This window comes from Bufo gargarizans, chromosome 3 (assembly GCF_014858855.1).
Source record: "Bufo gargarizans isolate SCDJY-AF-19 chromosome 3, ASM1485885v1, whole genome shotgun sequence".
NCBI lineage: Eukaryota > Metazoa > Chordata > Amphibia > Anura > Bufonidae > Bufo > Bufo gargarizans.
The window spans coordinates 7,262,439-7,281,001 of NC_058082.1; the positions used below are offsets into that span (position 1 = coordinate 7,262,439).

The 18,563-nt window shown below is 52.0% G+C and overlaps 1 protein-coding gene across 1 annotated transcript in view; it reads right to left on the bottom strand.

Annotated features, from left to right (window-relative positions):
* Positions 1 to 15,070, bottom strand: part of CLPB (caseinolytic mitochondrial matrix peptidase chaperone subunit B) — a 55,690-nt gene extending 40,620 nt beyond the window's left edge. The window contains exons 1-4 of the mRNA XM_044284919.1: positions 14,635 to 15,070; positions 10,064 to 10,115; positions 9,511 to 9,597; positions 773 to 876 (exon numbers count right to left, since the gene is read on the bottom strand). Coding sequence (XP_044140854.1) covers positions 773 to 876; positions 9,511 to 9,597; positions 10,064 to 10,115; positions 14,635 to 14,974 — 583 coding nt within the window. The 5' untranslated portion in view covers positions 14,975 to 15,070. The remainder of the gene's footprint in view (positions 1 to 772; positions 877 to 9,510; positions 9,598 to 10,063; positions 10,116 to 14,634) is intronic.
* Positions 15,071 to 18,563: the final 3,493 nt, after the last annotated feature.

The following is an 18,563-nucleotide window of genomic DNA, read 5'->3' on the forward strand; positions in this document are numbered from 1 at the left end:
TATCAGCCGCTCCTCTTATAACGCTCCAGCACTATTATACGCTGCAGTCTTCGGCCCTTTAAGGCTCACACAGTTTATATCATGAGGACTATTCCTGGACTGTGAGGTCATTGCTTGTTACCGCTGATCTCCGGTAGAGGTGACGGTCGCTGTGCGGTCCTTTCATCGCGCCCCTCATTACACGGCAGTCGCACAGTCCGGGTGTCGGTGAACGATCGGACCCGTCCTCGTGATGAACACTTTACACTTGACAAGTATCAGATTATTCGGCAGTAAAATAAACAGCCATAAAGCAGGCGGCGGCGCATTACCATAATAATCACCGCTCTGCGTGCCGGGGACGCTTTATTTACAAAGACGAGAAGCCGTCTGACAGGGATATTAAACCGCGCTGCAGAGCCCGACCGCTCCTCAGTCACTGCGGCGCGCTGCCGGCGATGGGGGGTCTGAACTACGCACATCACAAATAGTGATTACATATTGTGTCAGCTACTCCAGTCACATCCAGAGCTGCATCCACAATCTTCCTACTGTAGACCCTTGAGTTCCCTTCTAGCTGATTTCCACCACCTTATACGATGGCCCTGCTGGTTCAGGGTCTTCCTCTTCTGTGGTGCATTGTGGGAGATGTAGTGTTCAGACCAAGTGCAGCACCTCAGTCTATGGCGCAGTGCATTATGGGAACTAATTGAGCTGCACGCCAGCAGAGTTATGATTGCAGCTTCGGGTGTGACTGGAGTTGATCACCTATGCCAATATTTGCTGTTCTTACCTTCCAGCGAGTGCAGGTTTTTCTCCTTCGCCACCTCGTAGACGCTGGAGAAGTCGTCGCCCAGGTTCGGGTCGGCTCCGGCGCGCAGCAATGACCTGACGATACTGTGACGAGAGAGAACAGGAGTAAGGAGCTGAGCCCAGGAGCTGACAATCTATCATAAGGCCTGGGGTTACACTGCTGCACTGCACTGTGGGAGAAGGTTCTTATCTACCTATCTCCACTAAGTCTTATACTCCAGTCACATCCAGAGCCGTTTTTACAATTTTGCTGTCTGTGTCACAAAGCTTCACTTATAGTCTGTATTCTACTCTAGTCACATCCATAGCTGCATCACCGATCTTACTGACCACCTTGTTGGGACACGGAGGACAAGGGGAATATTTAGAGGCGGGATGAAGCAATCCACCAGCAGGGGGCAGGCAAACATACAAGGCCTGAGCAGAAGTCTGATTTCAGCTCTTGAAGTAATCAGAAAGTAAGATCTGATGTAACAGCAAAAATGTGAATGCAGCTCTAGATGTGACTGGAGTATAACACATGACGTAACAGCACAATCTTGCGTGCACATCCGGATGTGACTGAAGTATGAGAAATCATTTAGAAGCAGAATTGTGCCTGCAGCTTTGGAGGTTACTAGACTATAACACGTGATGTAGCAGTAGACTTGTGTCTGCAGCTCTGGATGCGAGTGGAGCATTAGACATGATGTAACAGCATAATAGTCTGCAGCTCTGGATGCGAGTGGAGCCTTAGACATGATGTGACAGCATAATAGTCTTCAGCTCTGGATGTGAGTGGAGCATTAGACATGATGTGACAGCATAATAGTCTGCAGCTCTGGATGCGAGTGGAGCCTTAGACATGATGTAACAGCATAATAGTCTGCAGCTCTGGATGCGAGTGGAGCCTTAGACATGATGCAACAGCATAATAGTCTGCAGCTCTGGATGCGAGTGGAGCATTACCCTAAGTTCACACCTGAGCGTTTTACAGCGCGTTCAAATGCGCTGTAAAACGCTCAACACATGAAAACCAATGCTTCCCTATGGGAATGGTTCTCACCTGGGCGTTTTACAGCGCGTACGATCGCGCTGTAAAACGCCCGACGCATAATCAAGTTCTTGAGCTTCTTTGGGGCGTTTTGACGCGCGTTTGTGGCCATAGGACACTGCAGTCAATCACACAAACGCGCGTCAAACGCGCGTTTAACGCACGTTTACTATTACAAAAAACGCACATAAAAACGCGCGACAAAAACGCGCATAAAACGTGCGTTTGAGAAACGCTCAGGTGTGAAAGCAGGGTTAGACATGATGTAACAGCATAATAGTCTGCAGCTCTGGATGCGAATGAAAGATTGCAAGGACTGTCTGCAGCTCTGGATGTGACAGGAGTAGCATAACAGCCTGTATCATTGGACACTAAGGGTCAAGTCCAGTAATCCTGAGCAGGCCTGGACATCTGCGGGTAGAGCAGATGATAAAGCCGCTCCCGTCCTTCGCGGGGATGCTCCTCTATTGATCCCACTACACATTCATGGCTGGGGCGGTCGATAGAGACAAGGAGTCCACGTGTATTTGGGCAGCACGGCCTGAACACCCCTGAGCCTGGCCGCGGACAGCTGGGTCCAGTCAACCAGTGGGGTGTGACCTCCGGGCGTGCCCGCCAATGGCCTCCTCTAATTACCTCTGCCAGGGGGTGAGGAAATGAGGCTCAGCCCGAGGCAGGAGGGGCCCTGACGTGTGCCCTGTTCCTTTACCCTGGGTTCACACCTGAGCGTTTCTCAAACGCGCGTTTTACGCGCGTTTTTGTCGCGCGTTCTTATGCGCGTTTTTTGTAATAGTAAAAGCGCGTTTGACGCGCGTTTGTGTCATTGACTGCAGTGTCCTATGGCCACAAACGCGCGTCAAAACGCCCCAAAGAAGCTCAAGTACTTGTTTGAGCGTCGGGCGTTTTACAGCGCGTTCGTACGCGCTGTAAAACGCCCAGGTGTGAACCATTCCCATAGGGAAGCATTGGATTTCATGTCTTGAGCGTTTTACAGCGCGTTTGAACGCGCTGTAAAACGCTCAGGTGTGAACCCAGGGTTAGGGCTCGTTCACACAAACGTTTTTTGCGTTCCGTATACGGAAGCATTCATTTCAATGGTTCTGGAAAAAAAAAAAAAAAACACGGAATGTACTCCGTATGCATTCCGTATTTCCGTTCCAAGATAGAACATGTCCTATTATTGCCCGCAAATCACGTTCCATAGCACCATTCAAGTCAATAGGTCCACAAAAAAAAACAAAAACGGAACACATACGGAATGTATTCCGTATGTCTTCGGTATCCGTTCCGTTTTTGCGGAACCATCTATTGAAAATGTTATGCCCAGTCCAATTTTTTCTATGTAATTACTGTATATGCCATATGGAAAAATGGAACAGAACTGGAAACACTACTGAAACAAAAAACGGATCTGTTAAAAACAACCCGCAAAATACACTAAAAATAAACAAAAAAAAAACAAAAAAAAAAAACACATACGGTCGTGTGAACGAGCCCTTAATCTGGCATCTGATAATCTAACACAGAACAGTAATATAATGAGGGACTGAGGGAAGAAGTCAGGAAATTATCCAACGACCGATCGCCACGTGTCATATCCGTATGTGAACAGGGCCTAAAATACCAGTGATGATTTATAAAACAAAAAATCCTAAAAATGTAGAAAACTGGAAATAAAAAAAAAATATATAAAACTAAATATACAATATTGTCTCTGGCATATACAAAGAACACTGATATATAAGACAGAATAAAAAAAAAAAAAAAAACATAATACAAACAATAAACAAAAAATAATAAATAAAAATAAACAAACATTTTTTAGCTTTAATTTAATAAAATCTAAAAAAGTAACTTAAAGTCGCGGTCGATGAACCCACATGGTGAACATCAAGTAAATGCATATACAATGCCAGAACTGCAGTTTGTCATCGCCCCCCCAAAAAAAATAAAAAGTGATCAAAAAGTCACATATACCCCAAAAATGTACCAATAAAATAAAAATATAAATTGGGTCTTGCACAGCTCCGTCCATAGAAAAACTAAAAACTACGTTTCTATCAGGACACGGTGACGCAAACAAATGCGTTTAATTGTACAGAAAAAAAAGGATTAAAAGTGGTAAAGCAAAAAATATATAAAAAATAAAACTCTGGTATCGCAGAATCAAGGTTCTCACCAGCGTGAAGCTTCCGTCAACAGGACTTTTTTCTTCGTCATGAATAATATAACAACAAAACCGAACCGTTATTTGCGCCCATAGAAATATATTAGGATGGAACAAAACGGAGCGCCTCTTAAAGGGTCCCTAAAATTCCGTTATAACGGAATTCCTAACGCTGGCGTAACTTAACACAAACTGGAGGCCGTGATTTTAAAAATGCAAAAAAGATGGCAGAATTGCAGATTTTTATTTTTTTTCTATCCTCCGACCCAAAAAAACTAAAAAAGTATAATAATGGCGCACACAAACAGAAAGCCCTCATATTGACAAAAAAGCAAAAACAGCTCTCGGAAGGCGAGGAGAGGGGGGGGGGGAGCCTGGTTAATACTGGGTTAAAAAAAAAATTATATCCTAAAACTCAAGAAAAAATTAAAATAAAAAAAATGCTACAAAGTAACAGGTGATTGCGCAGGAGGTGATAAGGGTAGGATGGGGGCACAAGCATTTTCTCTCCTCACAGGTCATGTCCCCCTCTTTCGTCCGTGACCCCATGGACTGGGGGGGGGGATGCGGACCTTCCCAGCAGAGATCAGACGCGGCTCCTGTGATACTTCTCTTCCACTTGGGTTCTGCTCCGGCGATCACCTGGAAGAGTCAATAGTGTCGGGGCTCAGGCGGCCATTGTCCTCGCCTCTCAGTAACAGGATGAGCACCAAGACATGAAAGGAAAACAAACAGGGGGCCGAGAAAGCCTCTTACCAGACGACCTTGAGGGGCTCCTCCTGGCATTGAGCTTGTCATGGCATCTTGTCAAAACCCGGCGCCACACACGAACTCATCGCACGGGTCGTGCCGCTCGAGAGCGGATATGCAGCCATTGTCCCCGCCGGAGCTAATCCTGTGTTGGTTCAAGTCATTTACGTCCTTTTTGTCACTTATGAACTTGAAACATCAAAAGTCGCCAGTGCGGACGGTCCGAAGCCGTTCCGAAATTGGATTTCTTTTCAGACGACTCATTAGATCTGGTGGGCAAACACTGGAAGGCGGCAGAGACCATCACCCTGGGAACAGAGTCAACATGGAGGCGCGGGGGAAAAACATCAAGATGCGGATCACAAAGGGGGAGGGGAGGGGAACAATATGTGTGCCGTACGAGGACCGAACCACACAGGCCCCATGTGCAACCATCATGGAAGACATGAGCCAAGATGGAGGCCAGTGTGAAGAGCAAACTGATACATAGAGAAGACCCGCAGCCAAAGCGGACGCATGCAAGGATTAGGGGTCATCTGTCTGCAGTGCAGACCTAACCAATCCTGCAGGGAGCGCCATATATCCCGTGTACAGCGCAGACCAAACCAATCCTGCGGGGAGCGCCATATCTCCCGTGTACAGCGCAGACCAAACCAATCCTGCGGGGAGCGCCATATATCCCGTGTACAGCGCAGACCTAACCAATCCTGCAGGGAGCGCCATATATCCCATGTACAGAGCAGACCTAACCAATCCTGCGGGGAGCGCCATATATCCCATGTACAGCGCAGACCTAACCAATCCTGCAGGGAGCGCCATATATCCCATGTACAGCGCAGACCAAACCAATCCTGCAGGGAGCGCCATATATCCCGTGTACAGCGCAGACCTAACCAATCCTGCGGGGAGCGCCATATCTCCCGTGTACAGCGCAGACCAAACCAATCCTGCGGGGAGCGCCATATATCCCGTGTACAGAGCAGACCTAACCAATCCTGCGGGGAGCGCCATATATCCCGTGTACAACGCAGACCAAACCAATCCTGCGGGGAGCGCCATATATCCCGTGTACAAAGCAGACCTAACCAATCCTGCGGGGAGCGCCATATATCCCGTGTACAACGCAGACCAAACCAATCCTGCGGGGAGCGCCATATCTCCCGTGTACAGCGCAGACCTAACCAATCCTGCGGGGAGCGCCATATCTCCCGTGTACAGCGCAGACCTAACCAATCCGGCGGGGAGCGCCATATCTCCCGTGTACAGCGCAGACCTAACCAATTCTGCGGGGAGCGCCATATCTCCCGTGTACAGCGCAGACCTAACCAATCCTGCGGGGAGCGCCATATCTCCCGTGTACAGCGCAGACCTCACCAATCCTGCGGGGAGCGCCATATCTCCCGTGTACAGCGCAGACCTAACCAATCCTGCGGGGAGCGCCATATCTCCCATGTACAGCGCAGACCTAACCAATCCTGCGGGGAGCGCCATATCTCCCGTGTACAGCGCAGACCTAACCAATCCTGCGGGGAGCGCCATATCTCCCGTGTAAAGGGTAGTACCTGAGCCCAGTTCTCCTTCCTCTTCGGCAGGGCCATCAGGCCCCTTTCTCCTTCCTCCGGAGCAGGTTCCCCGGTTTCTCCTTCCTCCCTGGCAGGGACCCTGGGCCTGGTTTTCCTTCTTCATGGGCAGGGTGCTTGGCCCGGTTCTCCTTCCTGCTGGTCAAGGTCCCCAGGCCTAGTTCTCCGTCCTCCCGAGCAAGTTCCCCGTTTCTCCTTCCTCCCGGGCAGGGTCCCCGGGCCCGTCTCTCCTTCCTCCCGGGCAGGGTCCCCGGGCCTGGTTCTCCTTCCTCCCGGGCAGGGTCCCCGGGCCTGGTTCTCCTTCCTCCCGGGCAGGGTCCCCGGGCCTGGTTCTCCTTTCTCTTGGGCCTGTTTCTCCTTTCTCCTAAGCAGTGTCCCCGAGCCTGTTTCTCCTTCTTCCCTGGCCAGGGTCCCCGGGCCTGGTTCTCATTCCTCCCTGGCCAGGGTCCCCGGGCCTGGTTCTCATTCCTCCCTGGCCAGGGTTCCCGTGTACAGCGCAGACCAAACCAATCCTGCGGGGAGCGTCATATCTCCCGTGTAAAGGGTAGTACCTGAGCCCAGTTCTCCTTCCTCTTCGGCAGGGCCATCAGGCCCCTTTCTCCTTCCTCCGGAGCAGGTTCCCCGGTTTCTCCTTCCTCCCTGGCAGGTACCCTGGGCCAGGTTTTCCTTCTTCATGGGCAGGGGGCAGGGTTCTCCTTCCTGCTGGTCAAGGTCCCCAGGCCTAGTTCTCCGTCCTCCCGAGCAAGTTCCCCGTTTCTCCTTCCTCCCGGGCAGGGTCCCCGGGCCCGTCTCTCCTTCCTCCCGGGCAGGGTCCCCGGGCCCGTCTCTCCTTCCTCCCGGGCAGGGTCCCAGGTTCTTCTTCTTTCCAAGGAGGGCCCCCAGTTCTTCATCCTCCCAGGCAGGATCCTCAGGCCAGGCTCTCTGTCCTCCTGGGCCCAGTTCTCCTTCCTCCCTGGCAGGGTCCCCGGGCCTGGTTCTCCTTCCTCCCGGGCAGGGTCCCCGGGCCTGGTTCTCCTTCCTCCCGGGCAGGGTCCCCGGGCCTGGTTCTCCTTTCTCTTGGGCCTGGTTCTCATTCCTCCCTGGCCAGGGTCCCCGGGCCTGGTTCTCATTCCTCCCTGGCCAGGGTCCCCGGGCCTGGTTCTCATTCCTCCCTGGCCAGGGTCCCCGGGCCTGGTTCTCATTCCTCCCTGGCCAGGGTCCCCGGGCCTGGTTCTCATTCCTCCCTGGCCAGGGTCCCCGGGCCTGGTTCTCATTCCTCCCTGGCCAGGGTCCCCGGGCCTGGTTCTCATTCCTCCCTGGCCAGGGTCCCCGGGCCTGGTTCTCATTCCTCCCTGGCCAGGGTCCCCGGGCCTGGTTCTCATTCCTCCCTGGCCAGGGTCCCCGGGCCTGGTTCTCATTCCTCCCTGGCCAGGGTCCCCGGGCCTGGTTCTCATTCCTCCCTGGCCAGGGTCCCCGGGCCTGGTTCTCATTCCTCCCTGGCCAGGGTCCCCGGGCCAGGGTCTCATTCCTCCCTGGCCAGGGTCCCCGGGCCAGGGTCTCATTCCTCCCTGGCAGGGTCCCCGGGCCTGGTTCTCCTTCCTCCCTGGCAGGGTCCCCGGGCCTGGTTCTCCTTTCTCCAGGGCCTGTTTCTCCTTCCTCCTAAGCAGTGTCCCCGGGCCTGCTTCTCCTTCCTCCCGGGCAAGGTACCCGGGCCTGTTTCTCCTTCCTCTCGGGCAGGGTCCCCGGGCCTGGTTCTCATTCCTCCCTGGCCAGGGTCCCCGGGCCTGGTTCTCATTCCTCCCTGGCCAGGGTCCCCGGGCCTGGTTCTCATTCCTCCCTGGCCAGGGTCCCCGGGCCTGGTTCTCATTCCTCCCTGGCCAGGGTCCCCGGGCCTGGTTCTCATTCCTCCCTGGCCAGGGTCCTCGGGCCAGGGTCTCATTCCTCCCTGGCCAGGGTCCCCGGGCCAGGGTCTCATTCCTCCCTGGCAGGGTCCCCGGGCCTGGTTCTCCTTCCTCCCTGGCAGGGTCCCTGGGCCTGGTTCTCCTTTCTCCAGGGCCTGTTTCTCCTTCCTCCTAAGCAGTGTCCCCGGGCCTGCTTCTCCTTCCTCCCGGGCAAGGTACCCGGGCCTGTTTCTCCTTCCTCTCGGGCAGGGTCCCCGGGCCTGTTTCTCCTTCCTCCCTGGCAGAGTCCCTGGGCCTGGTTCTCCTTTCTCCCGGGCCTGTTTCTCCTTCCTCCTAAGCAGTGTCCCCGGGCCTGCTTCTCCTTCCTCCCGGGCAGGGTCCCCGGGCCTGTTTCTCCTTCCTCCCGGGCAGGGTCCCCGGGCCCGTTTCTCCTTCTTCCCGGACCTGTTTTTCCTTCCTCCCGGCCAGGGTCCCTGGCCCTGTTTCTCCTTGACCCCGGGCAGGGTCCCCGGCCTGTTTCTCCTTCCTCCCGGGCCTGTTTCTCCTTCCTCCCGGGCAGGGTCCCCGGCCCTGTTTCTCCTTGCCCCCGGGCAGGGTCCCCGGCCCTGTTTCTCCTTGCCCCCGGGCAGGGTCCCCGGCCCTGTTTCTCCTTGCCCCCGGGCAGGGTCCCCGGCCCTGTTCCTCCTTGCCCCCGGGCAGGGTCCCCGGCCCTGTTTCTCCTTGCCCCCGGGCAGGGTCCCCGGCCCTGTTTCTCCTTGCCCCCGGGCAGGGTCCCCGGCCCTGTTTCTCTTTGCTCCTGGGCAGGGTCCCCGGCCCTGTTTCTCCTTGCCCCCGGGCAGGGTCCCCGGCCCTGTTTCTCCTTGCTCCCGGGCAGGGTCCCCGGCCCTGTTTCTCCTTGCTCCCGGGCAGGGTCCCTGGGCATGTTTCTCATTCCTCCCGGGCAGGGCCCCCAGTTCTCCTTCCTCCCTGGCAGGGTCCCCAGCCATCCCCTGATTCGGTCTCCACCTGTAGGGCCCGACACATAATCTGGTGTCAGTGACTAAATGTTTACATGTCCTTTACGGTTGTCAGAGCAGAGACATCGCCCTCTCCTGGAGGTGACAAGATGGAGAACAAGGGATTCTGGGAAGTCTAGTGATGTCATCAGAGAGTGAGGAAGTAGCTAACTTCACCTCTAACACGAGTTTCATGAGTGCAGCTGCAGCTGGGGACTTACCTGCAGGAAGCGCAGACCTGGGGGGCTTATTGTAAACAGATTTATTGTCCCCGCGCCCTCGTGTGCGGTTAGTACCTACGATCACCACCTACCTCTGATTCCTCCCGATGGCAGCCACCATGAGCGCCGTCCAGCCAAGCTTGTGCCTAGAGTTGGGGTCCACCTTCTCCCGCAGTAGTCTACAAGGAGAAGAATCCACCATTACTGTGGGCACATCTGGAGTCCTGGGCTCCGCCAGCTTCATTCTGCTGCTCTCCGCTTCCAACTTGTTTTTCCCTTTGTGCAAAATGGAAACTGTCAGCAAGCAGGGCAGCTGCTGCTGATTCGACGATGCTGTCATAAGATCTGTCAACAGCAACTTGCTAACGGTTTCTACACCGCACAAAATCAAATACAAGTGAAAATGGCGAACGCCGATCTCTGGCGGATTTTACCGGCTGCAACAGTTGCAGTGTCGCTTTAAGGCAGGGATGCTCAACCTGCGGCTCTCCAGCTGTTGTAAAACTACTACTCCCACCATGCCCTGCTGTAGTCTGATAGCTGTAAGCTGTTCGGGCATGCTGGGAGTTGTAGTTTTGCCACAGCTGGAGGGCCGCAGGGTGAGCATGCCTGCTTTAATGGATCCCACCGCCCTGAGCGGCTCACCTGTCCACATCGCTGAAGTTACTGGTCCGGGCCGCCTCTAGTAACTGCTCACCTGGGGGCAGAGGAGAGAGCGTCACAGGGGAGAATGCACAAGGTCACGTCATGGCCTATATTCCAGTCACAGCCGCACAGCCTCAGATCTGTGATTTCAATTTCCATTTCTGACTGCTATCCACTACTGGGTGTACTACAACTCCTACTGGGATAACATGCTCTGTACAGACACTGAGACAGCGGGGGCAGTAGTGAATAGCCTGAGATCAGCAGAGTTGTGATTTCAGCTCTGGAGGACTGACCAGAAGAACCACACACAGCGCGGCAGACTGTAAAGCGCCACCTACTGACTGGCGCTGGCAGTCCTCTCTCTCCGGGATTGATCAGAGCCTTGACTGATGGGCGAGGTCCGGGCGACAATTCTACGCAGAGAGTGCAGATATTGGGGCGATTCTCTCCTATCCCAGACACCCCCCCCAAAAAATATATCATCAGTGCATGCCTCTATATGTGAAGGTGGACCAAGAATAGAGGGGGAAGGAGAGGACGAGGGCGCCACCTGCAGGACGTCACAGGGATGGCAAGCACTGACCGCTGCAATCTGCAAGAACTGGAGACACGATCTGCGCAGGGGGAAGTCGGGGGCCGCAGGGGCTGTTTACATGCATGGGGTGGGGGGCCACTCCTGGGGCAATATTAATACTGGGGGGCCAACTCCTGGGGCATTATTAATACTGGGGGGCCTACTCCTGGGGCATTATTAATACTGGGGGGGGGGGGGCACTCCTGGGGCATTATTAATACTGGGGGGCCAACTCCTGGGGCATTATTAATACTGGGGGGCCAACTCCTGGGGCATTATTAATACTGGGGGGCCAACTCCTGGGGCATTATTAATACTGGGGGGCCAACTCCTGGGGCATTATCAACACTGGGGGGCCAACTCCTGGGGCATTATTAATACTGGGGGGCCTACTTCTGGGGCATTATTAATACTGGGGGGCCTACTCCTGGGGCATTATTAATACTGGGGGGCCAACTCCTGGGGCATTATTAATACTGGGGGGCCAACTCCTGGGGCATTATTAATACTGGGGGGCCAACTCCTGGGGCATTATTAATACTGGGGGGCCAACTCCTGGGGCATTATTAATACTGGGGGGCCAACTCCTGGGGCATTATTAATACTGGGGGGCCAACTCCTGGGGCATTATTAATACTGGGGGGCCAACTCCTGGGGCATTATTAATACTGGGGGGCCAACTCCTGGGGCATTATTAATACTGGGGGGCCTACTCCTGGGGTATTATCAATACTGGGGGGCCTACTCCTGGGGCATTATTAATACTGGGGGGCCAACTCCTGGGGTATTATCAATACTGGGGGGCCTACTCCTGGGGCATTATTAATACTTGGGGGCCTACTCCTGGGACATTACTAATACTGGGGGGCCACTCCTGGGGCATTATAATTACTGGTGGGGGGCACTCCTGGGGCATTATTATTACATTTTTAATATTAGGGGCCACTAATAGGACACTTTTGATACTAGGGGCCACTAATAGGACACTTTTAATACTAGGGGCCACTAATAGGACACTTTTAATACTAGGGGCCACTAATAGGACACTTTTAATACTAGGGGCCACTAATAGGACACTTTTAATACTAGGGGCCACTAATAGGACACTTTTAATACTAGGGGCCACTAATAGGACACTTTTAATACTAGGGGCCACTAATAGGACACTTTTAATACTAGGGGCCACTAATAGGACACTTTTAATACTAGGGGCCACTAATAGGACACTTTTAATACTAGGGGCCACTAATAGGACACTTTTAATACTAGGGGCCACTAATAGGACACTTTTAATACTAGGGGCCACTAATAGGACACTTTTAATACTAGGGGCCACTAACAGGACACTTTTAATACTAGGGGCCACTAATAGGACACTTTTAATACTAGGGGCCACTAATAGGACACTTAATACTAGGGGCCACTAATAGGACACTTTTAATACTAGGGGCCACTAACAGGACATTTTTTTAATACTAGGGGCCACTAACAGGACATTCTTTTAATACTAGGGGCCACTAACAGGACATTTTTTTAATACTAGGGGCCACTAACAGGACATTCTTTTAATACTAGGGGCCACTAACAGGACATTCTTTTAATACTAGGGGCCACTAACAGGACATTTTTTTAATACTAGGGGCCACTAACAGGACATTTTTTAAATACTAGGAGCCACTAACAGGACATTTTTTAAATACTAGGGGCCACTAATAGGACATTTTTTTTAAATACTAGGGGCCACTAATAGGACATTTTTTTAAATACTAGGGGCCACTAATAGGACATTTTTTTAAATACTAGGGGCCACTAATAGGACATTTTTTAAAATACTAGGGGCCACTAATAGGACATTTAAAAAAAATACTAGGGGCCACTAATAGGACATTTTTAAAAAAAATACTAGGGGCCACTAATAGGACATTTTAAAAAAATACTAGGGGCCACTAATAGGACATTTTTTTAATAGTAGGGGCCACTAATAGGACATGTTTAATACTAGGGGCCACTAATAGGAAATTTTGAATACTAGGGGCCACTAATAGGAAATTTTTTAATACTAGGGGCCACTAATAGGATATTTTTTTAAATAGTAGGGGCAACTAATAGGACATTTTTAATACTAGGGGCCACTAATAGGACATTTTTAATACTAGGGGCCACTAATAGGACACTTAATACTAGGGGCCACTAACAGGACATTTTTTTATACTAGGGGCCACTAACAGGACATTTTTTTTATACTAGGGGCCACTAATAGGAAATTTTTTTAATAGTAGGGGCCACTAATAGGACATTTTTTTTAAATACTAGGGGCCACTAATAGGAAAAAAAATTTAATAGTAGGGGCCACTAATAGGACATTTTTAATACTAGGGGCCACTAATAGGACACTTAATACTAGGGGCCACTAACAGGACATTTTTTTTTATACTAGGGGCCACTAATAGGACCTTTTTTTCAAATACTAGGGGCCACTAATAGGACATTTTTAATACTAGAGGCCACTAACAGGACATTTTTTTTATACTAGGGGCCACTAATAGGACATTTTTTTTTATACTAGGGGCCACTAATAGGACATTTTTTTAAATACTAGGGGCCACTAATAGGACACTTAATACTAGGGGCCACTAATAGGACAACGCAGGCTCTTTCACACCTGCGTTGCCCGGATCCGGCATACAGTTCCGTCGTCGGGGCTCTATGCCGGAAGAATCCTGATCAGGATTATCCTAATGCATTCTGAATGGAGAGAAATCCGTTCAGGATGCATCAGGATGTCTTCAGTTCAGGACCGGAACGTTTTTTGGCCGGAGAAAATACTGCAGCATGCTGCGCTTTTTGCTCCGGCCCAAAATCCTGAAGACTTGCCGCAAGGCCGGATCCGGAATTAATGCCCATTGAAAGGCATTGATCCGGATCCGGCCTTCAGCTAAACATCGTTTCGGGGGCATTACCGGATGCGACGTTTAGCTTTTTCTGAATGGTTACCATGGCTGCCGGGACGCTAAAGTCCTGGCAGCCATGGTACAGTGTAGTGGGGAGCGGGGGAGCAGTATACTTACCGTCCGTGCGGCTCCCGGGGCGCTTCAGAGTGACGTCAGGGCGCCCCACGCGCATGGATGACGTGATCGCATGGCACGTCATCCATGCGCATGAGGCGCTCTGACGTCACTCTGGAGCGCCCCGGGAGCCGCACGGACGATAAGTATACTGCTCCCCCGCTCCCCACTACTGCTATGGCAACTAGGACTTTAATAGCGTCCTGGCTGCCATAGTAACACTGAACGCATTTTGAAGACGGATCCGTCTTCAAATGCTTTCAGTACACTTGCGTTTTTCCAGATCCCGCGTGTAATTCCGGCAAGTGGAGTACACGCCGGATCCGGACAACGCAAGTGTGAAAGAGGCCTTATAGGACATTTTTTTTTAATACTAGGGGCCACTAATAGGACATTTTTAATACTAGGGGCCCCTAATAGGACATTTTTAATTCTAGGCCCCGGGTATTTTCAGGTTATTGCTGGTTGGCCCTCTGTGATAAATAAGGGGTCTTGGTTGCAGTTTGGGCACTCGGTCTGTAGACGGTTCCCCATCACTGCTCTAGCGCCACCTGCTGTCTGCTCTCTCTGCGATTTCTCTGTCCTGTACCGGTGGAGAACAGCCTCGCCGGTCACAGCCTCGCCGGTCACAGCCTCCCCGGTCACAGGACCAATGGGGGTCCAGTAGCTTCCGGCCGGAGATAATAAATGCTAGTATGAAACTAACCTTAGACCAAAGCACAAGATTAGTTCCATCCTTCCACTGCCCCAACAGCTTGATATACATCTAGCAGAGCAATGAATGTGGAGATCTCTGCAGGGCTGGGTGTAGATTGCCATGTACTATATGATGCCTGATCTTTTACCATTAATCATAGGATAAACCCTTGAACTCTTTGCTACCCTTACTACTACTCTTCTGTGACACACACCCCCCCCCGCCTGATCACCTTTGGTCGTGTCTCCTCTGCTATAACAATAGGCCAGCAGGGCGGCAGCAGCGAGCAGGGGCGCTCCATGCTGGGGAGATCCGTCCCAATCAGTACGTTCTCTTTGGCGGCCTCCAGCGACGGATGTTCGGTACTGCAGTCCCTTCAGTTGTGAGCGATGACTGACGAGCTCGGCGCGCCCTCCAGTGTTGAGCAGCCGGTACTGCAGTCCTAACGCTACACGCTGCCCGGTTGTCACGCGTTGGCGCAGAACCTCCGTTCTCCCGGCCCGAAATGAAAGCCCCGGACAGGAAGCGAGGAGCCGGGAGAGACCGAGCCCGGACACTCGGGTGCAGCACATGAGCAGGAACCACACAAGGAACGGCTATACGAAGCGGCAAAGATAGACGCGTCCTGTCACTTTCCCAGACCGCTGGCGGTGACCTAGATGACGTCACTGCCGCGCTGCATCTTGGGAGTTGCAGTTGCTCAGTGAGCGGCGAAGGCAGAGGTGTCAGGAGGAGAAACTACATTTCCCGACAAGCTCCGGCGCGGTGTCCCGGTGCATGCCGGGAGCTGTAGTTCTCGCAGCTGACGTTAGGTTACATCAGCTGAGGTCATTCCTCGCGTACGTTGTGACGTCATTTCTACACTGGAATAAAGGAATAGTGCGCGCCCCCTGTAAGTCTCAGTATATGTTCATGTAGAGGAGGGGTGCTGAGGTAAGTATAGTCACCATGGACGGTTCCAGAATGGCTTCCTGTGAATGTCCGGTAATTCGGAGGGTGCTGGGTCCGGCAAAGGTCCTGTCAGGACGCGTTCACACGGCGCGCGGTATGCTCGTAGCCTATGTCAGACCTCAGAGGAGGAAAACGGGAGGCGTTGCCCATAGCAACCAGTCGGGATCTGACAATGAGCGCTGGGGTAAGTGGTTGCTATGGGCAACAGATGCGGTTATGATACATCTCCCAGCGGAGGTCGTAAAGCGCGTAGACGTGAATCCTGCGCTGCCAGAGACCGCCACTAGAGGGCAGACACTGACCACTCTGCTCCACACACAGCTCAGTCAGCCCCCAGGGAGAAGGAAAACACCCCTACCCTGGACGGTTATCCATCCTTAAAGGGGCAGTATGTCACTAATCAGCCGCAGGTTACGCCGTGTAAAGTCTGCATTTATTTTACACTTCTTTTCTTTTGCTGATCCTGAGTTTTATCACGTCTGATACTCCAGTCACACCCAGAGCTGCATCCACAATTCTTATGCTCCAGTCACATACAGAGCTGCATCCACAATTCGTATACCCCAGTCACACCCAAAGCTGCATCCACAATTCATACACCCCAGTCACAGCCAGAGCTGCATCCACAATTCTTATGCTCCAGTCACATACAGAGCTGCATCCACAATTCGTATACCCGTCACACCCAGAGCTGCATCCACAATTCGTATACCCGTCACAGCCAGAGCTGGACACACACTTATACTCCAGTCACAGCCAGAGCTGCATCCACACTTCTTATACTCCACTCACATCCAGAGCTGCAGACACACTTCTTATGCTCCACTCACATCCAGAGCTGCATCCACACTTCTTATGCTCCACTCACATCCAGAGCTGCATCCACACTTATGCTCCAGTCACAGCCAGAGCTGCATCGGCGATTCTTATGCTCCAGTCACATCCAGAGCGGCATACTTGCTGTGACTCTTATACTCCGGATGTGACTGGAGTATAAGAATAGTGGCTGCAGCTCTGGATGTGACTGGAGTAGGATACATGATGGTAGTGGGTCAGTATGTGATAAGTGTGGTATTTACGTGTTATTTTGGCGCAGAGCTTCCGTTTTGGCGGGATGAGCTGTTTTGGTCCGTTTCTTGGTCCCTGAATTGCACCATTTGCCTTCCAGACATGAAGGTGTTAATTCTCCCCGGGCAGCGGACAGAGCGGCCATTGTCTGACTATTGATCGTCCGGACGGTAAATATGGACTTCCCTCCTCCTCTGTAGATGCAGCCACGCACTTCCCCTTTAAGAGGCCCCCAGTGTCTGTATCCCCACCGGCCCCCATGTGAAGTATGGCCACCACCCAGCTTTCCCAGAGACCTGTCTTCATCTCCCTGGACACATAGAGACTATGGGCAGCACCTGTCGGCGGTGGACAGTCTATAGAGCTCTACATACATAGCCATATAAGCTGCAGTGTCCCTGGCCTCCATGCTTTACACTGCAGGTTGCATCCAGAAAACGTCATACTGACAAAATGACAGCACATGAATCCTGTCTCTGGCCCTTTAAGGCTGACGCTGCTGTAGTGTCCGGTCCTGAACCTCTGCCCCGCTGCTCCTATTACATGGAGATCAGCCTCTTGCACACGAACGTATTTTCTTTCTGCGTCCGTTATGTTTTTTTTGCGGACCGTATTTGGAACCATTCACTTAAATGGGTCCGCAAAAAAACCAGAAGTTACTCCGTGTGTATTCCGTCTCTGTTCGTAAAAAATTTGAACATGTCCTATTATTGTCCGCATTACGGACAAGGACTGTTCTATGAAGGGCCAGCTGTTCTGTTTTGCAAAATACGGAATGCACACGGTTGTCATCCGTTTTTTGCTGACCGCAAAATGCATACGGTCGTGTGCAAGAGGCCAAAGGAGAAAGCGGATCGTGCGGGCGACTAATGGGAGATCAGATCCGTTATTGTCCTCGTCAGATGGAAAATAACCCAGATTATAATAACGGAGAGAAATCCGTAATCCCCGTAACACGGCAGGAAGAGTCCGCTACCAGCTGCTCAAATGTCCCTGGCGTGCACTGGTCAAATGTCCCGGTCCCTGGCGTGCACTGGTCAAATGTCCCGGTCCCTGGCGTGCACTGGTCAAATGTCCCGGTCCCTGGCGTGCACTGGTCAAATGTCCCGGTCCCTGGCGTGCACTGGTCAAATGTCCCGGTCCCTGGCGTGCACTGGTCAAATGTCCCGGTCCCTGGCGTCCACTGGTCAAATGTCCCGATTTAACCTGTAATGTGCTGTTCAGGAGGCGGAGCTCTGATGTGAAGTTGTCTCTGGGAAATATTTCTGGATTTTACTATTCTGAGTAGATTATCGTGAAGTAGTGATCCCCGCGCTGCGCTCACCGCTCATCCTGCGCAGGATGACGTAAATTTGTTTTCCCTTATTCCTAACAGCAGCACAAGTGGGGGGGGGGGGGGGTTCTCCCCTGTGAAACTGGTAGGACAGGGGGAATTTTTATTGATTAAAATTGCTACCAAGACAATTAAACAATTTACCCACCCCCTATAAAGGGACGCCTGCCCTTAAACCAGTGCTTTATCAGCAAGTACACAAACAAAAATAGGGTGGGAAATTTGTGTGCTGCTGTTAGGACTAAAGGAAAACAAATTTGCGTTAAAATTAACGCTTCCCTTACGTCCTAACCAGCAGCACAAGTGGGGACCTAGCAAGGAGCGACAGACAAATTGGGAGGGCGGCACTGAGAATGGTACGTCCAAATGCCACTCCCTCAGAGCGCCTAGAATCTAGGCGGTAATGCTTTATAAAGGTGCTGTGGGAGCTCCAAGAGGCTGCAGCACAGATTTGTTCTAGCGGGACCAAACTTTTCTCCGCGTACGAAGTAGATACTGCCCTTGTAGAGTGGGCAGTGACAAAGGATGGAGGAGCCAGCCCCTGAGCTAGAAAAGCTTCATGGATTACCTCTTTTACCCATCTACTCAAAGAGGGTTTAGAGGCCTTTAGACCTTTGATTTTCCCCGACAAGGACAGCAGGAGGTGTTCGGATCTTCTGAAGTCCGCAGTTCTGTTCAGATAGATTCTGAGATTTCTTGAAATGTCCAAGGAATGGAGGGCTTCTTCCTCTGGAGATGAGGGAGAGGGACATAAAACTGGTAAGGTGATGGTCTGATTAGTATTTCTAAATGATGGTACCTTGGGGACA